The 27942-nt window shown below is 38.7% G+C and overlaps 1 protein-coding gene across 22 annotated transcripts in view; it reads right to left on the reverse strand.

Moving 5' to 3' along the window:
- IMMP2L (inner mitochondrial membrane peptidase subunit 2) overlaps nucleotides 1-27942 on the reverse strand; it is an 852317-nt gene that overhangs the window by 792227 nt on the left and 32148 nt on the right. For all 22 annotated transcript variants that reach the window (XR_012156794.1, XR_012156795.1, XR_012156793.1 and 19 more), the window contains 2 exons: nucleotides 23277-23414; nucleotides 10421-10524 (listed from right to left, as the gene is read on the reverse strand). Coding sequence is in view for 19 of the 22 variants with exons in the window: in XM_073328095.1 (XP_073184196.1) it covers nucleotides 10421-10524; nucleotides 23277-23414 (242 nt within the window). In the remaining 3 variants the exon portion in view is untranslated. The remainder of the gene's footprint in view (nucleotides 1-10420; nucleotides 10525-23276; nucleotides 23415-27942) is intronic.

A 27942-nucleotide genomic window follows, 5' to 3' on the forward strand; every position in this document is an offset into this window, starting at 1 on the left:
TACCAAATGACTGATGTAATCATTTTATCTAATAGATGTTGCTGCAGTAGAAAGACAGTTGCTTCTTCTATCAATATTGATTGGTATGTTCTGGTCAGCTTCAACAACAGGCAAAGTGCTTGCTTCAGCCAGCCAGATGAGCTTAACCATGGAAGTGACGGTTATTTATTTATCAACCCGTAATGTGTGCTAACAAATAAGATAACAAAAATTGCAACCAGTGATAATTTACTATTTAACTTTTCTCAGTAAGTGGCAAGCAGATACCTGGATGACCAGTCTAGTACAAGAACTGAAATAAAATAGAACACAATATGGTGGTCTCACTGGCTGGTATACTTTCCATTTGTCATGCTATGAAAGTGGATCTTTCCACAAATTATTCCATTACAGCCATTCCTTTCATCAGGTTTTCTAAATCTACAATTCATTTCCGCACCTAACAGGAACCTAACACGAAACAGACTACCTCCTTTCCAATTCTAAGGATTAATTGTGAACTTTAAAAAAATCTTTAAACACAGCCTGTCCATACATATGGTACTTTTTGGCTCAAGGAATCCAGCCTTCCACTCATAAGGAAAGATTCTTGCAATCAAGTCAAGTGATATTCCTGGTAAAGCCTGCTCACTTCATTTGGCAGGAGGGGCAGGAGGAGGAAAGGAGGAAGAGGGAAGACTAATTGGGGCAGCTTTTCCCCTCTGTAACTTCAATTTCAACAGTACAACAAAAATTGCCTGTCTAGAGCACGCCTGCTTCTAACATTTTTTTTAATGAAACCCAGGATTGTGTACAGTACTTGAAAACCTTATTTGGGAAACAGAATTTACCCACTTTACAAATACAAGGTACAATAGGTTTGTCTTTCCCCAACTCTATAAAACCTGTAATATATAGTATAATATCTAATCTAAGAAAAGACCATAAAGTACATAAGATAATAAAAGTAGAATTACACACATGATTTTTATCAAGAAAAAACAATGAAAATTCTGTCTCCAGCCAAAGAAAGAGAAGAAAAGAGGAGGATCTTTTGAGGTCACCAAGGCCCAAAAAGTAAAGTGATTATTTCACTTCTATGTCAGCACAGCTTCTTCATGCAGTGTCCAGCATCCGAGAAGACTATATATTGAGCCCTAAATACAAACAATAATAGAACAGAAATAGGCAGACTCCAGAAGGTCAAGCAGAGGTATTCTAGTTCAATATTTGAGACAGGAAAAAAGTTTCTGAAATCTTAAGAAATAAAGCATAAACTATGATCATCACACTGCATTCTAAATGCTAAGTTTACATTTATATAGGTTCTTTAGTCTCCCAGTCTTGGGAGTTGTGGTGACAGGACTCATGGTAGTACGCTAAAAATAAAATATGAATGACTGTTCAGAGTAGCAATGGTTGATCAAAATTCAGTGTACCTTTCAATAAATACATTTGTATGGATTATCTTTTTACACTTCTTAGGCACAGACTCATTAATAAAATAACTGTAAAATATATAGGCTTTTATGAACATTATATAGGGGGTGGTGGAAACTGATGACAAGGAAGGAAACTTTTGTTAATTCATGATTTGAACACTCAAAATGTTGGTTTCCATGAAATTTATAAGGCCTAACATATTTCTCAGTTTGTATCATAAATTTCAACTTTATTTCAAAATGTTTGGGATTTAATAATTGTGACCATTTTTCTGACCATAGCAACTACCTTTAGAAATTCTGACCTGTGGAAAGAAGTCAGAGAGCAACAGAGATTGTCACAAACACACCTGTAACAAATATACACAAACTGGTACAAGTATATCAGATATATGTATAACTGCATCCAGAAGTGAGCCTCCCAGCTCAGGTCCAGAGACTTGCATTAGCATGGGTTCACCTTAGCATGCTAAAAGCAGTAGTGTAGACTTTGCAGTTCGGGCTAGAGCTTGGACTCTCAAGCCCACTCCCTAGACTTGAGAGCCTGAGCTACGTCTACATATTTTATTTTTAGCAGGCTAGCATGAGCCCTGTCACCACAACTCTGTGGAGCTGGACTGGGAGGCTCACTCCCAGATGCAGTGTAGGCATACCTATAGAGACATGGCAGATCACACAGGGACAGAATGGCCAGGGTTCCATGCACTCTATCTCCAGAAGTATTTGACAAGCAAAATAACCATAAAAAACACACTCATCCAACTCTATATTATGATGATTTCACAAGAGACTCAGCATCTTTACATTTAGCATCTTTGTGCCTTCAAATGATTCCCAAATACTATATTTTTAAAATCACAAAATTAATGTTGAGTTGATTCTGGTGTATGGGAAAGACTCTCAAAAGCATGGAAGTCACAATCAAATTTTATCTAGGCCATGCTGAGGCAATTATCTATCTGAATTTACTGTATAAAGCTCCTAGATGAAACAGAATTTCATCATGTTGTATAATAGTCATATCTCAAAAAGAAAAACAAACAGACTTAATCTCATAGGTTTAGTTATATGTGAATTGACATTGTGTTTAGTGAACATATGACTCAGAAGGTTATAAATGAATTTTTTCTATTACAGGCAGTACAGCTCGTGTGTTTGCCTAGTAAAATATTCTTACTTTTATTAAAAATGGTCTTTTTCCATATTTTATCTTTTTCTCAGCAAGTCCAAACAAGGTAATAGTTGTTATTTTCTTAATTGCGAATTTGCTCCCATGTAAGCAGTTAAGCTAAATTAGTCACAGGGCACTGGTTTGGCTTCTGCATACCTAAAATTCCATCTATAGTTTGAATTCTACAAGATTCTTCATTTCCTCACCTAATTAGTCATGCATATTTGATGTAAACTGTTTAAATAGTTGCTGCAATTTACTGCAATGATCTGATGGTTGTATTTAAACAGTGACTAAAGTTATTCTTTAAGTGTACATTTGAACAGGAGCCCAAAGTGCTTGATAAACTGATATACAAAATGGAATCACAGGCAGCAGAGTGGTGTAGTGAATTAAGCATGGGACTGGGAGTTTGTAGACTAGAAGACTTTGAAACTCATGCTACATGAGCCGCAAACAAGAAAAATCTCCCTGCCTCAGTTTCCCTGTCTGTAAAATGTATATAGTTTTATAATGCTCAATATTTCAAATATGCTATCTACATACTTTTATCACAGAGGTTTTGTTAGAATTTATTAGGAAATGTCTATAAACTGCTTTGACTACAGCCAGAGACAGTGTGGCCTAGTGGACAGTGCACTGGACTGGGACTTAGGAGGTCTGGTTTGAATTTCAAGCTCAGCCACTGGCCTGCTGAGTGACATTGAGCAAGTTGCTGTGCCTCTCTGCCTCAGTTTCCCCATCTGTAAAGCAGAGATAATGATACTGCCCTCCTTTGTAAAGCATTTCAAGAGCTACAAAAAAAAGTTCAATATAAGAGGTAGGTATTGTTATAATTTATTTAATAATTATTACCCTCCTCAATACTTCACTGAGTATTGAAATGCAGCTACTAATAGTATGTGGGGAAACACAAGCTATGGAGTAGTGCACATCAATATTTCACAGTAGTTCAGGACATGAAGTACATAATGCTATTTGTGAAAGTTTCCAGATAAATGGCATTATGTAAATATTTTCATTAACTTATTTCCTAAGCCTAGTAAAGGTTATATAATTATATAAATTACACATCAACAAGATCTTTTAGATCATTTATTTCAATATTTCCAGAGTTGTCCCTTATAATATATATTTTAGTGTTCTTTCCACTTCAATTTCAGTCTTTTAGAAGGTTTAATTTCAAACCTTTAGAAGGACCTTAGCAATCAATATGGATGACTTCATGCTGTAACTATAGGAAGTTTCATTTTTCACTTTAGATAGCGTTCCTGAAAATTGCTTAACTGGAATCCAAGTGTGCACACATTGGTTTTTTTTTTAAGATTTCATTTGCATGCCTAGGTGTATAATCTGCTTCATTAGTCGTAAGTCACTGTAAAATGAGCAGTTTTTAAGTGTGTAAATTAAGCACAACATTTTGAATGTTAAGTTAGTTTCTACATTCAGCATTTGGAATCAGAGCAATACTATTTCCACTACTAAACTGAGTCAAACTGTCCCAGCCATTAGTGAACTGAATGTAGTAGTACAAGAAGCTGTGACAGAGAGAGCTATATTAAAATATGTTATATGTCTGCTGTTTTTAAAGTTTGAATTAAAAAAGTATAATGTCAAGTTTACTCATCCCAAAATTTGACCTACCCTTTTTTTTCTTGCCATGCCCGTATAAAACTAATTCCAAGTGTGCGCACTGGAGAAGGCTCCAAAGCAAATGTTCCAACCATATTTTTCCACAGTAAATTAAAAATACCAGTAACTCTGGAAGAGAGGAGTGGAAATTTCATTCCCAGTCACCACAGATTGTCAACAAACACATGTAAAGTAAATGTTAGTGTTATAAATCATTCCTTGGCAATGTCTTTTTAAATAAAAATATTACACAAGATATCCCCAAACCTATACTAGGCATCATGGCAAAATAGGCTCCAATTCTGCAGTACACTATGTGTGAGTGGAGCCTATTAATTTCAGTGGTGCTCCACACAGGTTGAGAGTTCTACCCGCACAGAGGTCACCATGATACCTATTGCAGGATCAGGGACTATTTTACCATTAATATGACCTCTCTTTTTTAATTGTGTACACCTCAATGAAGTTCTTGGATTCTAACCACTGAAGATAACCTAGACGCATTTAAAAAAAAAAAAAAGAAAACAAAGCTTTATATTTTTAGATACAGGCTACCCAACATAAATATGTAAGGAAAGCACCATGGCAGAAAGCCACATGTATCACACACACTCAATTAATTTACTTCATATTCGTACTTCAGATTCATTTAATTACCAGAAAAAAAATCTGTCATTAGACCTTATTCATTTTAAATTACAGCCTAGTAATTCAGTAATGTCCAAGTTAAGGGCCAAATTTTAGTGATGGTTGAATTCATTTTGAACCGACTCAAACATGGTTTTGAAAATTTGGCTCACCTTATATAGGATTTATGCTCTGCTTAGATGAGATTGAGGGGGGAAAGGCATTTTTTATGTTTTAACATATGCACTGCAGAAAAAGATCTTTGCCTCTAGCAGTCTGAATTACCTCATAGACACCTTTAATAAAAACTTGCAGAAAAGCCTCAAAGGGTTTAAAAATCAGAAAAAGTTATAATTCTCTTAGCTGGACAATTATAGAGTGGTGATTGAATCAGGACCCTTTTGGAATGCTTAAAACAGTAATAAGTTTTTAAATTAAAGCTTTAATAAATAGGAATTAACAATAGTTTAAATTTAGAAAATCCAAAATGGCTGACCAAAATTTTAGATTCGGGGATGATGTAGTGGAGGAGTCCATTTCTAAGAGACACAGGGAGCCATTACCTATGATGTAATAATTTCACTTCCTGTGACACAATGGTAAATTCCACTTCCTGTGGGGAATGACTCTGCAAAATCCCATAGGAGTACATAGAAGCCCCAGAGGAATGCATAGGGATGATGCAATAGGGGAACAGTGTTGCATCATTTCCAGATGATGTAATAGAGATACAATAGTGCATCACTTCCGATGGGGAATATTTCAGCAAAATCCCATAGGAATGTATAGCAGCCCATAGGAATATATGAAACTTCCCATTACGTGTAGGTACATGTGACTGGGCAGGGCCAAATTCACATATGCTAATCTCTGAAAGCTGATTGGTCACTCAGGCTCAGCCAATCAGTATACAAGAGCGACAGCCAAAAGGCTAAATTTGTAGTGGGATTGGGACCTTCAGGAAGAACAAGAAGCTGTGAGATACCTACAAGGAAGAAGCCACCTCAGAAGCAGCAGCAGTAGAACTCTGCAAAGAAGCAGCTGCTTGTAAAGGAGCAATAAAAGCAGCAGCAATCATGGAATTCCAAGGTTGTCCTGGACAACAGCTGTTCCATCTACCTAGCCAGCAGGAGGCCACCGCAGCAGCAGCAGCCAAGCGGGCTTCATATCTGCCACCAGAAACCAGTGTTCACCTCAGTGGCAGCTCCTCACCTCAGAAATAGCCAGCAGCTTGCAGGGAGGAAGCCACTGGCTGGAGCAGACAGCACTCTGTTCCTGACAGAACAGAAGGACCATTTAATAGATGAATAAGAGGGACACAAAGGGAAGGAGTGTAAGTCTAATCTTCCATTTTACCTTTTTATTCCTAGAATGTGTGGATTTTGTCTGTAAATAAAGCTGGTTCTTTGTGGTCTGAGTGAGATCTTCCCCTACCCATCTAGTAACCGCCTGGCTAGTGCTTACTGGATGATTAGTGTTAAGTGCTTAACTGTTAAATTGTCTAATGTTTAATTATTAAAGGTTAAATATTGAATATATGGTTAATGATAAATGTTAAATAATTATTGTTATACGCTATAGAGTGTTAAGTATATGGTTATATCACGGGGGTCTCAAACTTCATTGCACTGTGACGCCCTTCTGACAAAAAATTGTCTATTGTAGTCTGTATTGCAATTGAAATATTTTTATTACAAGTATTTGCACTGTAAAAGTGATAAACAAAATAAATAGTATTTTACAATTCACCTCATACAAGTACTGTAGTACAAACTTTTGTCATGAAAGTGCAATTTACAAATGTAATTTTTTTTTTGTTATATAACTGCTCTCAAAAACAAAACAATGTAAAACTTCAGAGCCTACAAATCCACTCAGTCCTACTTCTTGTTCAGCCAAATCACTAAGACAAACAAGTTTGCTTACATTTATAGGAGATAATGCTGCCCTCTTCTTAATTACAATGTCACCAGAAAGTGAGAACAGGCATTTGCATGGCACTTTTGTAGCCAGTATTGCTAGGTACTTACATGCCAAAAATGTTGAACATTCTTATGCCCCTTCATGCTTCGGCCACCATTCCATGTTGATGACACTTGTTAAAAAATAATGCATTAAATTTGTGACTGAACTCCTTGGGGGAAAATTGTATGTCCCCTGCTCTGTTTTAGCCACAAATTCTGCAATGTATTTCATGTTATAGCAGTCTCGCATGATGACCCAGCACATGTTGTTCATTTTAAGAACACTTTCACTGAAGATCTGACAGAACACAAAGAAGGTACCAATGTGCGATTTCTAAAGATAGCAACAGCACTTGACCCAAGGTTTAAGAATCTGAAGTGTCTTCCAAAATCTGAGAGAGACAAGGTGTGGAGAATTTAAGACTTTAAGAAGTCTTAAAAGACCATCACTTCAATGCAGAAACTACAGAACCTGAACCACCAACAGAAAATCAACCTTCTGCTGGTGGCATCCAACTCAGATAATGAAAATGAACATGCATTGGGCCACACTGCTTTGGCTTGTTATCAAGCAGAACCCATCATCAGCATGGATGTATGTCCCCTGGGACGGTTGAAGCATGAAGGGACAAATGAATCTTTAGCACATCTGGCATGTTAATATCTTGCGACACCGGCTACAACAGTGCCATGAGAATGCCTGTTCTCACTTTCAGGTGACATTGTAAACTAGAAGTGGCCACCATTATCTCCTGCAAATGTAAACAAACCTGTTTGTCTGAGCAATTGGCTGACCAAGAAGTAGGACTGAGTGGACTTGCAGGGTCTAAATTTTACATTGTTTTATTTTTGAATGCAGGTTTTTTTGTATATAATTCTACATTTGAAAGTTCAGCTTTCATGATAAAGAGATTACACTACAGTACTTGTATTAGATTAATTAGATTAATACTGGTTTTTTTACAGTGCAAATACTTGTACTCAAAAATAAAGTGAGCACTGTACACTTTGTATTCTGTGTTGTAATTGAAATCAATATATTTGAAAATGTAGAAAATATCCAAAAATATTTAAATAAATGGTATTCTATTATTAACAGTTCGATTACTTTTTAATCGCTTGACAGCCCTAATATATATAACACAGGTTGCACATCCATCTATAAGCATGGATTAAAACTAAAAAGGAAACTATGAAATCACATTAGGTTTTACAAGCCTCCATACTACACAAACTTCATCTCTACTACCAAATTCTTCCATCAGTAACTCACAGTTACTCATCCACATTGAAGACAGGAGAGCAACACCCAGAGCCAGAATCTGGCCCTGTATGTCAATTTATATTTTTAAGGACTGATGCCACTGTATAATGCATCTCATCTACAACCAGTGACTATGTATCATGTGGGTGTACATGCAGTTGCTGATTCTGTAAACTGTGTAGCGACACATACCTGTAATCTCGGAATCCAAAGGAGTCCTCTAACAAGCAGTATAGCGATGCCCATATCAAACACTCAATGCAAGAATAAGCTAGTAAAATTACACACACAAAGCATATGTAGTGACCACTGAATCATATAACTGTAGGTGGGGAATCAAGGTGAGTAGGATAAAGAAATTAACCCATTTACTCAATAAAAGAGACTCATGTACCAGAAGTTAATTCTCTAGAATTAATAAACATGTGCCTGCACAATTTCGTTTCACCTGGATACTACATCATACAAGGCTCACCACATCATATTGTTATACTCAGACTTTAAAATGAATAATGATATATTGGCATAAGTCACAAAATTTGGATCTAAACTTCTCCAACGTTTGGAAGGAAGTAGGGAGAGGCCAGCGTCCTAGTTTAACTCAATTTCTAATGAACCCATATAATAAGATTCTCTAAATTAAGTAATGACATATGAAGCCTTTAATAGTTCTACATAAAAAAATATACTGAATCTTCTTAAATTTCACCTCTTTGTTTTCCTCATAGTGACTTTTGAGCATACTATTCTGTGCCTTCTGTACACTTCCCAAGGAAAAAAAAAAAACTCAGTACAGCTGCATGGCTACTATGTGACCTCTTCCACATGGGTGGATATTCTTTCCACCACCAACTAACTGAGGGAACAACCCTGTCAAACAGAAGACAAAAGAGTAATGAGGACACAACTGTATAACCCAGCGTGTAAAAGGCTGGTAACAAGAACGTTTCGAAAACAGGGCATCTGTGTGACAAAATGAAAGTAATCCATGCAGATGGATCAGACTTTAGAAGGGAACCTTTAAAATCATAATGACTGCGTAACATTGTTATTCCACTTTGTGCCTGGTTAAACTCACTGACCTTCTATTCAGTCCAATAATTACTAACCAGATACACTACTGTATTTAAAGTAACCTCTAAGATGTGACTTGGGCAGAAGTACGTATACACATGTAGAATCTGCTTCCACACAGTCAGTCAATAAACTGGCCTTAATTTGGAGGCCCTCCATAAAATGTAAGGTGTCTCAAATATGAATAATATACTACTTTAGTCAAAGCATTTAGAAAAATCTGTCAGAAAATGCAGCAGCCCATTCAAGAACCAGAAAAATAAATCCAAAATAATCCTACAAAAGAACAGCGTGCCTTAGAGTAGATTTTTTTATATTTGCTTAAACAATTGGTAGTAAAATTTAGATATTAATTGCCACCTCAGTAGACAGATAGCCATAACAATGTGGTCCATTAAAACAGATGTAAACCTAAGGAATCTAAGGAAATTAGCTTTAGAAGACAAGTTCAGTTGAAGTCTATATACTGTGCATTTTACTTATAAAACTAAACACCTTAAGCTTAAGCCATCCAAGCATATACTATGAGAATGTATTATATCATTGTGTCAGTGATACACACTTTGACATTCCATTTCTATATTACATTAAGACTGAAATGGAATTTTTGTCCTCTAATGGTCTTGAATATTTTCAACAGAGAAACAGTGCCACCTTTTGGCTTGATACATAAGCCTCCATGTTCTAATTCATAAGCCGTTTTTTATAAAGTTGTACTTTAAAGAGAAGTCTGGTTTTTGTGATCTTACTTAAACTTAAATGTGGTAGTTAGACTTTTCCAAAAAAAAGTTACTGTGATATGTGATAAACAGTAAGAAAACAGAAGGTTTTTCCTCCTGAATTAAATATCCATAAAGCAACATGACTTAAAAAAATACTCTCTTCATATACTCCATTAATCCATGTATTTTTTTTACCTACTGTATTCCAGATCTATAATCATCATTGAACTGATCACTCTACTTGATTAGAAATCTGAAATACCTTACCGCACGTCTTTTTCTTGGCAGTTCTTCTAAACATCTATATAATACCACACAGTACTTCACATTTTTCTCCTTTCAAGCAAATAATGAACCCTTTGAAGATTTCTTGTATGGTGAAAATTTACAATAATAATGCATTTGTTGCTCATATGATCAATCTTCTCTATAGCGTTATTGCCAACATGCAAAAATACAGCGTGGCATTACAGATAAAACCTATTACAATGCTGATGGTTCAAGATGTGCATAAATATGAATTGAATGTATTTGAAATTACTTACACTAATGACACAATGTCTCCACGTTGCACTTCATAATTCCTAATACTCCAATGGTTTAAAAGCACCACATCAGATACCTGTCTTTCCCCTGGATTCAAGGAAGGCTAAGGAAAGAGGAAAACAGTTTTAGGTTAAAAGTAAGAAATTCAACATTTCTCCTAAAACGCCTCCTCTCCAGCTTCCTTCCCATTTCCTGGGAGGTCCCAATCCTGATCCCATTAAAGCTAATGAAATTTTTTGGGCCATTGGTTTTATGGGACCAGAATCTGAATCACTGGTGAGAAGAGTATGTTCAGTGGAACTTACTTATATTAGGTGCTGATATAGTTAAATGCCATATATTTATAGTAAAGTACAATGTACATCTTGCAATACAGCACAATATGCAAATTGTAATTCAACTGCAATTCCATACTCTTATTAGGATACAACAGGAATCAAAAAGAAAAGAAGTAATTTATTTGAGCATAAGCTTTCGTGAGCTACAGCTCACTTCATCGGATGCATCCGATGAAGTGAGCTGTAGCTCACGAAAGCTTATGCTCAAATAAATTGGTTAGTCTCTAAGATGCCACAAGTACTCCTTTTCTTTTTGCGAAACAGACTAACACGGCTGTTACTCTGAAACAGGAATTAAGAATGCTTTGCACTACAACTACTCATGAAGAGTGACACCATTTTTAGAAGAGCCATTCCACCATAGTGTGTATCAAGTATCACTCATGTTGTCCCTGAAATATGTAATGGAGGTCATCTGCTAGCATGCCTTTTTGCTTGACAGATTTAGAGTTTGTGAATGTACTCAGTCAGGTTGGCATCAGTCCAACCAAATACCTGCCTCTTGAGAGAGCTTTGAGACTGCTAACCTCTTCTTCAAGGACATAATAGACAGTCGCCAACAGAGCTGGTCGAAAAAATGGCATTTCCATCACGTGGAAAATTTTGAAAAAAATCTTTTGTCCTGAATCAGAAGTTAAAAAAAAAACTTTTTTTAAAGGCACAGGACAACCAAAATGTAATTTTTCAGCTTCGTCCCAGCTGCTCTGGGAAGCAGGGAGCACCCAGGCTGGCAGGAAACAAGGTTAGTCCGCCTACCTGGTTTCCACTGAAAGTTTTGACAATCATTATGCTACAGCAGAATGTCTTGATTCTACCAAATCAGCATTTTCCAATGGAAGTGTTCCATCAGAAAATATTCAATGAGCTCCAGGTGTCATGTTACAGTGCTAACTGACATGTATCTTGATCTGTGGCAGAAAAGACTTTAGACTTCACCTTACAGTTCTCTGTTCTTTGACATTTATGTGGAGCATTCCACCAACAATGAGCTATTAGCTTCTGGGGTTCTCCAGCTCACATTGGATATATCTATGATGATCACAACAAATGGGCACAGTGCATTGAAATGAAGTCCTCACAACACACTGTCTTAGAGCTCTCATCAATCTGTCATCACTCAGTGTAGCCTCAGTTTACTTATATTCACAATAATTATTTACAAATTATGTTGCTAAATCTAAAGACTACCTAGAATTTCTGACAAAGAATTCAGCTTCACTAAAGTAATTGTAATGATTCACTATTTTCTCACCCGCCTCTCCTTGACTCTGTTTTCTATTTATAAAGCTGCTTAAAATCAAATGCCATTTTTATTCATTATAAACAGAGTTTCCTCATTCCTCTTTTATTTCCTACCCAGACAGAGGCAGACAAAAATTTATTTCAAATAGGACTTGTGTGATATTAGCTTATGGACATAAGACAAAAATGGATCCACCAAGGTTTTAAAGCACCTATAAGTGACATTAACAAGAATGAAGATCATGCATAGACATCAGCATCAGAACAAGGTATAAAACATTTATTTATGATACATTATTTTAGTCGGGTACTAATTACTAAAGATAGTTTCCTTTTTATCTGCAGGTTTAAACTCACAGGGTCAAATTTCCACTGGTGTAAATTGGCAAAACTCCAATGCAGGTCAATGGAATTTGATCTATAATGTTTAGAAATGGCAGGTATAATCATAGTTATTTCACAAAAACTATATGTACAGTAAGCACCAGTTAAGGGAAATCAGCTTATTACAACTATATTTCAGTGGACATCAGAATTTTTTAAATGTTATTTCCTACTTATAATACTTTCCATTTTTGCAGCATCTTTCATCAAAGGCTAATATCTACATTTGCATAGCACTTTACTTTGCAAATGATTCACAAACTATATTCAGGCCACTGAAATGCAACCACCTCTGGACTGGACGGTAGCATCCTGCATGATAGTGAGAAGAAAGGATATTGAAGCAATGACAAAAGCACAAACCCCTAATCTAATTGAAAGTGCCATAGAATCTCTGAAGTCTATGTAGAATGCACAGACCCTATTTTTTATTTGTAGGGCCCTTTTATTAGAGGGGCCTCTGAACTTTATTGGGAGTGTTCCAGCTGGGAAGATCCTGTGTGCTGCAATCTAGCCTTAGAGATTACAACTCCCATGATGCCTTAGGCAAAGGCTGAGAGACTTTCTCTTCCAGGGAGTGCGGGGAGAGGAGGCAGTGGGCTCCATTTTGGGGTGGGGGGAGAAAGGAGCCAGACTGCTGGTGTGGCGCTCTGTCACAAATTCATAGATATTTAGGTCAGAAGGGACCATTATGATCATCCAGTCTGACCTCCTGCACAACGCAGGCCACAGAATTTCACCCACCACTCCTGCAAAAAACCTCACACCTATAGCTGTGCTACTGAAGTGCTTAAATCATAGTTTAAAGACTTCAAGGAGCAGAGAATCCTCCAGCAAGTGACCCGTGCCCCATGCTACAGAGGAAGGCAAAAAACCTCTAGGGCCTCTTCCAATCTGCCCTGGAGGAAAATTCCTTCCCGACCCCAAATATGGCGATCAGCTAAACCCTGAGCATATGGGCAAGATTCACCAGCCAGATACTACAGAAAATTCTTTCCTGGGTAACTCGGATCCAACCCCATCTAATATCCGATCACAGGCCATTGGGCCTATTTACCATGAATATTTAATTACCAAAACCATGTTATCTCATCTACCATCTCCTCCATAAACTTATCGAGTTTAATCTTAAAGCCAGATAGATCTTTTGCCCCCACTACTTCCTTTGGAAGGTTATTCCAAAACTTCACTCCTCTGATGGTTAGAAACCTTTGTCTAATTTCTAGTCTAAATTTCCTGGTGGCCAGTTTATATCCATTTTTTCTTGTGTCCACATTGGTACTGAGCTTAAATAATTCCTCTCCCTCTCCAGTATTTATCCCTCTGATATATTTATAGAGAGCAATCATATCTCCCCTCAACCTTCTTTTAGTTAGGCTAAACAAGCCAAGCTCCTTGAGTCTCCTTTCATAAGACAAGTTTTCCATTCCTTGGATTATCCTAGTAGCCCTTCTCTGTACCTGTTCCAGTTTGAATTCATCCTTCTTAAACATGGGAGACCAGAACTGCACACAGTATTCCAAGTGAGGTCTCACCAGTGCCTTGTACAACGGTACTAAAACCTCCTTATCCCTACTGGAAATACCTCTCCTGATGCACCCCAAGACCGCATTGGCTTTTTTCACGGCCATATCACATTGGCAGCTCATAGTCATCCTATGATCAACCAATACTCCAAGGTCCTTTTCCTCCTCCGTTACTTCTAATTGATGCGTCCCTAGCTTATAACTAAAATTCTTGTTATTAATCCCTAAATGCATAACCTTACACTTCTCACTATTAAATTTCATCCCATTACTATTACTCCAGTTTACAAGGTCATCCAGATCCTCCTGTAGGATACCCCTGTCCTTCTCTAAATTGGCAATACCTCCCAGCTTTGTATCATCCGCAAACTTTATTAGCACACTCCCACTTTTTGTGCCAAGATTAAATAAGATTGGTCACAAAACCAATCCTTGAGGAACTCCACTGGTAACCTCCCTCCAGCCTGATAGTTCACCTTTCAGTAGGACCCGTTGTAGTCTCCCCTTTAACCAATTCCTTATCCACCTTTCAATTTTCCTATTGATCCCCATCTTATCCAATATAACTAATAATTGCCCATGTGGCACGGTATCAAATGCCTTACTAATATCTAGGTAAATTAGATCCACTGCGTTTCCTTTGTCTAAAAAATCTGTTACTTTCTCAAAGAAGGAGATCAGGTTGGTTTGGCACAATCTACCTTTTGTAAAACCATGTTGTATTTTGTCCCATTTACCATTGACTTCAATGTCCTTAAATACCTTCTCCTTCAAAATTTTTTCCAAGACCTTGCATACTACAGATGTCAAACTAACAGGCCTATAATTACCCGGATCACGTTTTTTTCCCTTTCTTAAAAATAGGAACTATGTTAGCAATTCTCCAATCATACGTTATAACCCCTGATTCATTAAAAATTCTTGCTAATGGGCTTGCAATTTCATGTGCCAATTCTTTTAATATTCTTGGATGAAGATTATCTGGGCCCCCCAATTTAGTCCCATTAAGCTGTTTCAGTTTCACTTCTACCTCAGATATTGTAATATCTACCTCCATATCCTCATACCCATTTGTCATGCTACCATTATCCCTAAGATCCTCTTTAGTCTTACTAAAGACTGAGGCAAAGTATTTGTTTAGATATTGGGCCATGCCTAGATTATCCTCGACCTCCACTCCATCATCAGTGTTTAGCAGTCCCACTTCTTCTTTCTTTGTTTTCTTCTTATTTATATGACTGTAGAACCTTTTACTATTGGTTTTAATTCCCTTTGCAAGGTCCAACTCTACTTGACTTTTAGTCGGTCTCACTTTATCCCTACATGTTCTGACCTCAATAAGGTAGCTTTCCTTGCTGATCCCTCCCTTCTTCCACTCCCTGTAGGCTTTCTGCTTTTTCTTAATCACCTCTCTGAGATGGCTTGCTCATCCAGCTTGGTCTACAACTCCTGCTTATGAATTTTTTCCCCTTTCTTGGGATGCAGGCTTCCGATAGCTTCTGCAGCTTTGATTTAAAATAATCCCAGGCCTCCTCTGCCTTTAGATCCATAAATTCTTCAGTCCAATCCACTTCCCTAACTAATTTCCTTAATTTTTGAAAGTTAGCCCTTTTGAAATCAAAATCCCTAGCTGCAGATTTATTTTTGTTAATCCTTCCATTCAGTTTGAATGGAATTAGCTCATGATCACTTGAGCCAAGATTATCCCCTACAACCATTTCTTCTATGAGGTCCTCACTACTCACCAAAACCAAATCTAAAATGGCATCCCCTCTAGTCGGTTCAGCAATTACTTGATGAAGGAATCCATCAGCTATCGCATCTAGGAAAAGCTGAGCCCTATTATTATTACTAGCACTCGTCCTCCACTCTATATCTGGGAAGTTAAAGTCTCCCATGATCACACAGTTTCTATTAGTATTTACTTTATTAAAAACATTAAAAAGGGCTCTATCCATATCCAAATTAGATCCTGGCAGTCTATAGCACATCCAAGCACTATCCCAGGGGAGGCTCTAATAGTTTTCTTCCCCAATTTAATTTTTGCCCAGACGGACTCAGTCATATCCATTTCATCGCTTCTTATTTCTTTACGTTCTACCTCATCATTGATATACAATGCTACTCCACCACCTTTACCTTTATTTCGGTCTTTTCTAAACAGCACAGACCCTTCAATAGCTGTTGTCCTGTCATGACGACCATTCCACCGTGTTTCTGTTATCCCTATAATATCTGGTTTCACTTCCTGCACCAGTAGCTCTAGTTCCTCCATTTTGTTACCTAGGCTCCTCGCATTAATGTACGAACATCTTAATTTTTGCTGTTTGGCCTCACTCACATTCTGTACCCTATTAGACACGGTCATTTTACTGCCAGTATAACCTATTAGACTGGTATCTACACTGCCCTTCCTCCTACCAACGGCTGTAACCTCTCTTACTTCGTTTTCTTTCCTCTCAATGCTAAAATCCGGCGTGGAGATTACCTGGACATCTCCCAACCATCTCCCTCAAATTCCTAGTTTAAAGCTCTCTTAATCAGTTGTGCCAGCCTCCATCCAAGAAGTCTACTTCCTTCCCTACTCAGATGAAGTCCATCCCGAGAGAACTGTCCTCTGTCCATGAATGCCTCCCAGTGGCCATACATCCCAAAGCCCTCCTTATAGCACCACTGCCTAAGCCATCTGTTGATAGTCATAATCTTGTCATATCTGTCCATACCAGGAGCTGCTGCAGAAATCCTGCTGGGGCTTTGATCGAGCAAGGAGCTTCAGAGATGGTTTGTGGCTTCACTGGAGCCAGGGGAAAGACTATTGCTGTGCCTGGAGCTGACTGAGGTGAGCCTGCCATGAAGGAGCTGTGAGTAACCCCTACTCATGTTTGGGAAAGTACTTGCAAGGGAAGGGGCACAGCAGAGAGACTGAGTCTGAAAAGAGGCAGAGTGATCTTCCTATCAGACCAGGACCAAGAGCTGCTGACAGTTGGTGGGGCCAACTCCAATCTTCAGAGGGGCTGTGCAGCTTGTTGCCTTGGCTGGGATGATACACAGAACCAACAGAGTGCTGTCTCCAGCTTCAGATCTTCAAGCATGTCCATGCAAGCGTCTAGGACTCTGAAATCCCAGGGAGCTCTACTCCGGGGTGGGGTAAATGGTGACAGTGTAAATGCCAGTTAGATAAGTTTCATTTATTACTCTACACTATATTATTTGATTTTATTCAACTGTCCCCTGTGGATTTAAATTAGTAGTGGCATTTAATCTCAGTCAGTTAAGAAACTCTGTTTCTTTAAGTAGTTAAGTAAAGGTATGTTAACTCTAATATTAGTATATTGGATGTATATTATTTGTAATTGGTATTTTTGACTTAGACCCATGCCACAGATTATTGTTATTAATATTACAAGAATAGGTTTATTCCTGAAGGTTCCCAAGGCACGCCATTGAGTGTGTACAGGGGCCAGCCAGGTGGAGGCACTACCAATTTTAAATTCCTTTAGGAGTAAAGGGACTGCAGTAGAGGGGTGGACAGAGTATTCCCACCTATCCAACATCACCACTGGGATACTCAGGATCTCCTTTAATATCAACAACATCAGGTGCCCAGGCACACAGGTTAGCATTGCCTGTTCCCAAGTAACCCAGGGAGGAAAGCGGTGGGGAGGGCTACATAAAGTTTCATCTAAAAGACTCCCACAAGTGCACTGTCTGGTACTCAACTTATCTACCTAAGGGCTTGTCTATATGGAGACTTAGTGCACAGAAAGCCAGGTTGTAAATATACAGCACACTAGCCTAAATGTGCACTAACTCACTGTGTGGACCCTGCTGCCATGCACTAAAAGTTCCATAGTGTGCTTTGACATACCGCTGTTTGAAACATTCACACCCTAGCTTGCTGCACACTAAGACTATGTCTAAACTAGAGAGCTTACAATTGCCAGAAGCTGGGAATGGGCAACAGGATGGATCACTTGATGAATACCTGTCCAGTTCATTCCTTCCGGGGCACTTGGCATTGGCCACTGTCAGAAGACAGGATACTGGGCTATACGGACCTTTGGTCTGACCCAGCACGGCCGTTCTTATGGCACAGCTGTACCGATGCAGCTGCGCCGCTGTAAAATCTCTTGTGTAACTGCTCTATGCCGACGGGAGGGAGCTCTCCTGTCAACATAATTAAACCACCCCCAACGAGCAGCAGTATTTACGTCGGTGGGAGACGCGTCACTTATGTCACTCGGGGGGAAGGGGGAGTCACACCCCTGAGTGACATATACTTTGCCAACATAAATGGTCAGCATGTAGACATAGCCTAAATCTTTGTGTGAAGAAACCCAATAAGGGTGGAGGGTGGGTTCGATGCAGTTGGAATTTGAGCCTCTGGCTCCAAGAGTAGATGCATTTCACACTTTATGCTTACACAGCTTTCAAAATACGAAGTCAGCATTCATCAAAACTCACAACCCCTGGTCCCTGTGAGATAAGTGAGTATTATCTTCATTTTAAAGATGGAGATTTTAAGGCATGGAAAAGTAAGCTGATCTACCCAAGGACAAACAGCAAGTCAGTGACACACAAGTTACAGCCTGGCAGTTGCCTCCCAGCCTTCTGTTCTAATGAGCAGTGACATTATACACACTCTTATATTTTAAATAGATGTTGCTATATTAATATCATTGTATTCCACAGCATTCTAAAACTTACACCAAGTTTGTGAAAATTATACTGTTTTTAAAAATGTATTGCTGACATGGTTTGTTTGGAGGCAGAGGCTTGGTACCCAATTCATTAATAGCTATGTTTTAATATTACATCCAAGGGACCCAATGAAATTTATAACAAGCTTTGCTACCCCACAACAGCATCTTGATATAATGAAATGACATCTTACTGAGGCATATAGAAACAGTTCTTTAGGAGAAGAAGGCGTGAAGAAGGGAGGAGAACCTGAAGGAGAAGACCCTCATTTCACGTTAACCATTACAGTATCCCGCAAACAATAATAAATCTTCTAGCAAACAGTATAAATTGTGACATCTTTCATGAACACTAACACCATATATAAAATTGTGTTTACAGGTAACTTACACTCCATGCTTTTTTATTAGCAGTAAAACTCCAAGTTCAAAAAAAAAAAATCCACAAACACACCTAACGCTATTTCTGAAAGAGGGTTAACAAATGGACCCATAAATGCTGTTATTTTTAAGGAAACAAAATCCAAGAATGTTGCATACATAGCTCTAGTCTGAAACCTCTCTAGTTTGTTCAAGCTCCTGGCTTAATAGCTCAGTATAAATGGAACACCTAGGTCCTAATTTAGGACAAGGGTGCAGAAGTCACACAGCACTTTGACTCTCCAATTACTAACCAATCTAATACTAAAAGCATGTAAATTGAGGTCCCAGTCATATGATGGGAGCCTTACAGGTCACAAGCTTCTGTAAGTAAAAGGGAAGCAATACATCCTTTAACAATAAATAATAATTAACTTGATATTTGTTATGCTGCTGGTGGACACCAGAAGGTCAAGGCTTATTTTCTTATAGCTTGAAGAAGAGGAGAAATATTCAAAGCAGCATATAGTCACAGTAATCCTAATATTACAATAATAATGTAAGGAGAAATTGCCATAGAATAAGTAATTACAACAGGTACACTGCATAATGGATTATAATATTCAAAAATATTTGCTAATGTAGAGTTTACAGTGGCAGGTGTACTTTGTCTGAGGTTATTGATCATCAGACTGAATTCCTAGTTTAGCACACTCAATTGTTTGTCGCTGAACTTGGAAATAAAATCACAATCTAACATTTCAAAGCAGCTAATTTGGATATATGAATTCTTACATTCATTAACCATCAGGGGGTTCCTTTTTCCACAGGATTAGGATAAACATGATCAATCCACTGAAGTATAAAGAAACTTTAATGTATCAGACAAACAGAAAGCATTGTAACTCAACAGGAGAAGCCATGAACAGATATAGACTGAAAAGGAAGGTTCATTTATATAGGACAGTAACCCTATAAAACATCCGATGAAGTGAGCTGTAGCTCACGAAAGCTTATGCTCAAATAAATTGGTTAGTCTCTAAGGTGCCACAAATACTTTTCTTTTTGCAAATACAGACTAACATGACTGTTGCTCTGAAACCTATAAAATAAGTATATAGTCAACATTACACGAAAAACTGCAAGATCCGTAACAGTAAATTACTAAATTTTCACACCAGCTGTTTCTGTGTCACATCTATTCAATGCTGTAAATCAACACAAATCCATTTGAAGTTCAGTATTACTAACAAGATGTTAAATGAGCACATAACTCTGACCATCTAAGAAACAAGCCCTCAACTAGAGGTTTAAAGAAAAGGACATTTAAAAAGAAAAAAAAAGTCAGATGATGAAGCAGTAAAGTGTGGTCAAAAAAAAAAAAAACACACTGAATGGTGCATTACTTTACAGATTAGTGATAAATACCCATAAAGAGGTGACTGAGCGGAAGAAAGGTTCCAATAGGTAGTTCTCAACATTGTGAAAATGTGAAATCAACATGAAACAATGAAATTCGTGAAGTCTGCCGAAATGATTGAGAATATCTGTTTTCTTGAGGACCTCCACGCAGTCTATTTGCCAGAGTATCAAAAGAGTTACAATCTTTAGTGATTATGAAGCAACATTACACACATTCCGGGTTCAAAATAAAAACAAAAATCAGAAAATCTGAAAAGAGAAAGCCCTATTCCTTGCTTCTTGACATAACTTTTAATTTCAAACTCAGCAGGAACCAGAATGATGAGTGCAAAAAGCCAGGAGTCTAAGCGGTCTAGTACAAATCAAATCTTGGAAATCATACAGTGAGAGCTTTTGATTCTATTGGTAAATAAGGCTACACACTGACTAAATTTCACATTCCCTTCTATCTTATAGCTTTCAAATGCATTCAACATAAATCACTTTCTGGAGTGCTAGATAAAGAAATGGCATTCTAAAGCAGTGACTTGTAGTTTTCCTTTCTCAAGCTCTGCAGTATGAGAGAGAGATACATTTCTTTAAAATAACATACCTGCTAAAAGATTGGTCTTGTTTGGATCTAATAAACCTTCACATCAAAATAACTGAATGTTTTATTACAATGTTTAAAATTAGTTAAGGTTTGTAGTGTTCTGAAAAACGTCATGACATAAGAATGTGAGATATGTTATATAGCATAGAAGTATAACTTTGTTTTGAACTATGTTTTTTGTGTTATTCAAACTTATCTTATACAAAAGATCATGTGGACTCGCTTTTAACACTCATCCCTCCAAATTAGCAGTAAACCAGTATTCCAGCTTGGTGCTAGAATGTATTGTATTGTTGGAGATAATGCCTTTCAGGAGATGTAAATCTGAGGTCCTGACTCAATGGGCTAAAAAATTAACATACATTTTTCAGCTATTGGACAAAAGTAGAGCTGGCAAAACTTGAACTCGTTTAGTGGGAAATGTCAACATTTTGAAATTTGGTAAACCAAATATTTTTGAAGTTTCCTATAAAATGGAAATACCATGAAATTTTTGTTTGAGAAACATCAACACATGGTGTTTTAAAAGTAAAATCTGCTCTCCAAGACCTAGGTCTCTTCTCCTATGTTCCGGGGTCCCATAGTCCTGTTTCTGGAGTCTGTATTCAAGCACATTTCTTTTCCCTCATTCAGGAGTCCCACAGCCCTCCTTCTGGGACCTATGTGCTAATTTCAGGCCCCTTGCAGCCTTAGCCAGCTTCTCCCAGCTGGCCCATTTGCAACTCAGTCCTTTCCCTCTTGGGCTGGCCCAAGTCAGCAGGCTGTCCCCTGCCAGCATCTCTCGTTATGATAGAAGAGGAAGAATATATAATGCTCTCTTTCCCAGAGCTTATCCTGTTGGCTGGGAGAGAGGGAAGGCCTTGCCCCACACTACACTACAAGGCTCCTGGTCCCTAAAAGAAACAATAGCCTGAGTTTTCCCCAAGACCACTTCCTCTCTCCCAACACCTGTCTCTGCTCTTCCTGAGATCTTCATCTACTCCAGAAGTCCAGGAACTTTAATGGAACAGAAGTTGATGCATCCCTAGTCGCTATTATCCTTAAAGAAGAAAGGGAAGACAATCCCCTTGCTACACGAAGGTAATTTTCACTGGGGGACAGGCGATTGCACTGTCAGAAGAAGATAGGTACTGCAGCTACACACACTGGAATATGGTCATCAGAATGCAATGAAGCAACGGACAAAGAGAGTCACTCTGACAGAATTGCAAAATTGAAACAGCATCCATTTGAAAAGTCCCAACAACACAGTAAGGGGAAGCAGCAGTGGTTTTCAGTAGCAACAATTTTTTCTTTCCTTTTAAATGTCCCTTTACACCGCAAAAAATATCAGAATATTCATGTGCTTTAGTACACCAGTTTATATATCACGAGCATACACTATAACCCCACTAGACTATCACTTTCCCAATAAATAAAATAAGTGTTAGCACAATTTCAAGACATCTATTTTCCAGCTTAACAATATAAGAACAGCCATACAGGGTATTAAACCAATGGTCCATCTTGCCCAGTATTCTGTCTTCCGACAGCGGCCAATACCAGGCGCTTCAGAGGGAACTAACAGAACAATCGTCAAGTGTTCCATCCCCTGTTGTCCATTACCAGCTTCTGGTGGTCAGAGGTTAGGGACACCCAAGGCATGGTGTTGCATCACTGACCATGTTGGCAATGCTAACCATTGATGGACCTATCCTCCATGAATTTATCTAATTCTTTTTTGAACCCCATTGTAGTTTTGGCCTTAACAACATTCCCCGGCAACTAGTTCCACAGGTTCCTTATTGAAATGATACCTGTACACAGTCATGAGTAATAATAGGTCTGGTAATAGTTGTTTTTTCTTTTAAAATTAAAATGCATAGTGTTTTAAATAGAACATTTCATAAACAAACAACTCCTCCACAGACCCCAAATTCTACACTGAAATTTTTACTACTGTAAAATGAGCATGTCTGGATTTGCCAAAATTTTAGCAAGATCTATTGTTGAAAAAATACCTTTTTGCTTTCCTTGGAATTATAGTATTCTGTGAAGTTTTACTCCCAAGAGCCTTTTCTTGCCATACTACAGAGTACCCGTGTGACATATTAGAAAGCAGACCACTCCATGACGTAAGGCCCTGTCCATACATTTCATTTTACTACACAATATCAGGAAGGCGGGGAGAGAGAGAATCCTTCTCAGCTGCACCCTCCACCTTTAAAACTGGGTTATCAGTTATTTAAAATTGAGACACAGGCCTTGCTAAAAACATGGATTTAATTTAACAGTAAATAAAGCTTTGTTACCTGCATTGATGCTCCTTCCACTCTTGCTACACAGGCCACTCTATCTAGAAAAGTCACTGTCACAGGAACAGCAACAAAGAAGCCTTTAAAAAAGGCTTTAATGTATCTCCTCCCCAAGCCTTGAGCCTGTGCCATAATCTGAAAAGATGAAGGAAGAAAACAGAAACGCTGTAAAAACAAGTCTGAAATAATAGCAGGGTTTTTCATCATAATCAAGCAATGAACTCTTATTGATCAATGAACTATAATTTGTCAGTGCTCCTCAGCATCTGCTATGAAAAGATGAATGTATACAACAGAAGAAAAAGTCAGAAACGTGCAGTGATTAAAACAGGTTATGTATCTGCTGATATAGACAAATGGAGTTTGATGTATGGCATTCTCTCATTAACTTTTTATCTATTTTAACCATTTTATGTGGATTTTACTTTTAGAAGTAAGTTGGATAATAATGAGTAACAGTCAAGCCATTTGCTTAATGTAACTGTTAGCAGTAAGAAAAGGAGTACTTGTGGCACCTTAGAGACTAACCAATTTATTTGAGCATAAGCTTTCGTGAGCTACAGCTCACTTCATCAGATACATTCAGTGTAGCTCACGAAAGCTTATGCTCAAATAAATTTGTTAGTCTCTAAGGTGCCACAAGTACTCCTTTTCTTTTTGCGAATACAGACGAACACGGCTGCTACTCTGAAACTGGTTAACAGCAATATAGCCAGATAAAACCCAGTTATGTATCGGTAGCAAAAACTTATCGACTATAAGGAAACAATAAATTGGAGCATAATGAATCAGAGTATAATGTCAGTGTTTCCAAATATTTTTTCCCTGCCATTGGAGATTATGAAATCTATGGCTAAGAAGAGAAAGAGTTAGATTATGCATATGAAAGATGTAATTCATTTTGTAACACAGGACATAAAAGTTCATCCCAACGTCGTACAGTAACACATACACAAAGTGTGTAGCAAACACCACTGCAATTGTTTCAGACACCAGCCCAATGTAATTAGTCATATAAGTCACGTGGACATACAGCACTGCTGTAACTCCTTGATTTATTGCCAAAACATTAATAAGTTAAAAGCAGAGTGTAAGATTGGACAACTCAGTAGGCTGGTGATGAAATAGACTTTTCAATTCTAAAGTCACCACTTCATATCCAAGTCTCCTGTCTTGATTCCTGAAACTTTATCCTCTTTCATCCTTGTAACATCCCATCACCCACCACTCCACACAAAACACAGCTGCTAAGTGCATCTTCCTTGCCTGGTATTTTAACGACATCACCTCACTCTTTGAATCCATATACTGACTACACTTGTCCACCATATTAAATTCAGGCTTCCTGTCTTAAACTGTCACAGTGTGAAAGACCCTGCTTGTGCAAACTCCAAAAAAGTCAGAACTTGATTTTATAAACTTATTTTTCCAGAAAGCAAGCCTCATTCTCAAAGGTATGTCATTAGCCCTTAATGGGGACTGGCTACCTCAGGGCATTGCTAAAAGCAACACAGATTTTCCCTTGTCAATCATCCAGTTTGAATTTCTGTTTCCATCTAATAGATAGTTGGTAGATTTTATATGAGAGGAATTTGGTGAGTCCCAGTTCCCACTCCCATATCACAAACTCATCACCATGCTTTGCAGTACCAGTAAGCGCTTCAGGAGAGGCACTGTCTCTTACTATGTGTTTGTATGGTGCCCAATCTCCGTTTGGTTCTGAAGTGAGAGATTCTGCACTTAAGGCCAAAATCATTTTATTTATTATAAATTTGCAAGAGTTGGCAACACTGTGTGTGTGTGTGTGTGTGTGTGTGTGTGTGTGAGAAAATTACACACACAGGAGGTGGATGGGGGAGTTCAAAAAATCAGGAAACAGACCAAAAACATAAATTTAATTTTTAAAAAATATCTAACTTTGAGTCACTTGTAATTTTGAGGATGCTTGATTCATGATTTTGGGCTTGGGATTAATACATTTGTGTCATGTACAAAACCAAGCAATATGTCAGCATTTACAGAAGAGCAATTCATATATTAAATACAACTGATGGCCTCAGTCCAGTTGCTAATTTACATGTGTCCATATCTCTCTCACACAGATCACCAGCACAATCAGCACATTTTTTTTTTGATGCTCTCACAGATGAGAAACAAATGACTGGATGAATATGACTGAAATACCCCTCCATCCCTAAAAGTGTTCCCTGAAACCCAGTGTTGAAGCACACTGGGGGAGCAAAGTGAAGATATTTATACCTGTGTTTTGCCCATTTCTCTGGTTAAATCAAGTTTACCTTCAGCACTTTCAGTATACCATATTTCTAGAACAGTAGTTCCCAAACTTGTTCCGCCACTTGTGCAAAGAAAGCCCCTGGCGGGCCAGGCCGGTTTGTTTACCTGCCGTGTCGGCAGGTTCGGCCGATCGTGGCTCCCAGTGGCCGCGGTTTGCTGCTCCAGGCCAATGGGAGCTGCTGGAAGCGGCGGCCAGTACGTCCCTCGGCCCATGCCGCTTCCAGCAGCTCCCACTGGCCTGGAGCAGCGAACCGCAGCCACTGGGAGCCACAATCGGCCAAACCTGCGGATGCGGCAGGCAAACAAACCGGTCCGGCCCACCAGGGGCTTTCCCTGCACAAGCGGCGGAACAAGTTTGGAAACCACTGTTCTAGAGCACTAAAAGCTACTTTTTAAGAAGCATTTTAACTTACTGAACTCTCAAAACATAAGATTTATTCTCCTCGCCATGTGTGCAACTCTGCTAACTTTAATAGGAGTTATTTGTGCATAGTTAGGAGAATAGACTGGGCCCTCCTCTGAAGTCTAGAGTCATCCAGTATGACTATGTGGAATGAACAAAGTATTTTTGGAGGAAAATATTGTAGTTCTTTTAATAATTTGGTTCAATCTTCTTAACTACAGAATTTTTAAAGGTTTCAGAGAAACAGCCGTGTTAGTCGTATTCACAAAAAGAAAAGGAGTACTTGTGGCACCTTAGAGACTAACAACTTTATTTGAGCATAAGCTTTCGTGAGCTACAGCTAAAGTTGTTAGTCTCCAAGGTGCCACAAGTACTCCTAGAATTTTTAAAGTTACATATTATAATTTCTTATTGTTCACTCCTTGTCAGAAACACAGTTGTGCTACACAGACTATTTGTCTTGTAAGACAGTCAAAGTATATTTAATTAAATAATATTACAAATTGCATTTCTGTCCCAGACATGGAAGAGTAGCTTCATAAAGTATTAAACTTGTGTAACAAGAGCCAGCTCTGCAAAATAAATAAGCACGTTTTTCACTTGCTTGGGCGCCAGGTTTGTATAATTTTTGGTGGTGCCTAGAACGCATCCAAGTCTCCCGCACACCTGCCTTGTAAGCCGATATTTTTTTTATTAAATAATGTAAAAATGGACTGGAAACAGTAAGCGTTTAACAGTTTCCCTACATTGCACAATGTGGGGGAGTGTGGGGGGCATGAGGGCTCTGGCTGGGGGTGAGGGTTCTGGGATGGGGGGTTGGGTGTGGGAGGGGTCTAGGGCAGAGGGTGCGGGGTTGAGGGCTGCAGAGTGGGGCCGGGGATGAGGGGTTCAGGGTGCAAGACTGGTGAAGGGTCAGGGCCCAGGGGGAGGGCTGCCATCATGTCACATGTGCCTCCTCCCTCCGCAGACCACAGCAGCGGCAGCCACCTCAGCCTGCCCCGCTCCCTTTTAGCCAGAGTGGTGCTGGTGGGCACAGCATGAAAGGAGCCAGCCAGCAAGGGAAAACTGCGCGGGGAACAGCAGCCAGCCGCTGCCCAGGGACGAACCAAGGGAGGTGAGCGGAGGCAGTGGGCAGAGCTGAGGGAGAGGCCCAGCCCCAAACATTGGTGGAGCCAGGCCCCCATGCTCTGAATATTGGTGGAGCACGGGCACCACAGGCCCATGTAACTCACTGCCTATGTTCACTTGAATTCTTTACAGATTTCAATATTTTATCAATGATAAGATCTTTCACCCAAAAGACTGAAATATCTTTTCTATCATTCTTGACGTTAGCCTTCCATGAGATTTAAAACTCTTCTCCAAATGATTTTCCTCATGTGGATCTTTATCACCATCTGTGATACTTGGTGATAAGAGAGGCATAACTGATGTACAGATTTAATATGTCTACCTCCATGATTCAGTGACTTTTCTCCCTGTACATTAGAGTTCATTAACTCATTTTCTCTGAAATCATTCTCAATTTGCTTCATTTACTTTTGCAAAGTATCTGAAACAGGTTGTGAAGCACAAAGTTAAAAACTTACTGATCCTAAACAAATTTAACAAATACTGTATTTCCATCTTATTGTTTTAGAACAAACCATTGGCTGAATCAGCTGAAACTCACTCCTAGAACTATTCCATACAAAATACAGCCTCTGAGATCACCTTCCTTGCCCATCAAACCAACCATGTCATACCACCCTCTTTCATCAGTCCCCTCACTGGCTCCCCCTTCTCCACTGCATCACTTCCAAGTTTTCTGCCTTCACTTTCTGGGCCCTGCATAATTCTACACCTCCCTATATCCAGTCTTGGCTCTTATGTCCCTTCCCGCCCACTCCACTCCTCCAGCGATGTCAGCCCTAGTACCCTGTTTGTGCACTTCCCGCACCACCAGCTCCACCAATTCCTATGCAC

The sequence above is a fragment of the Lepidochelys kempii genome, chromosome 1 (genome assembly GCF_965140265.1).
Source record: "Lepidochelys kempii isolate rLepKem1 chromosome 1, rLepKem1.hap2, whole genome shotgun sequence".
NCBI lineage: Eukaryota > Metazoa > Chordata > Testudines > Cheloniidae > Lepidochelys > Lepidochelys kempii.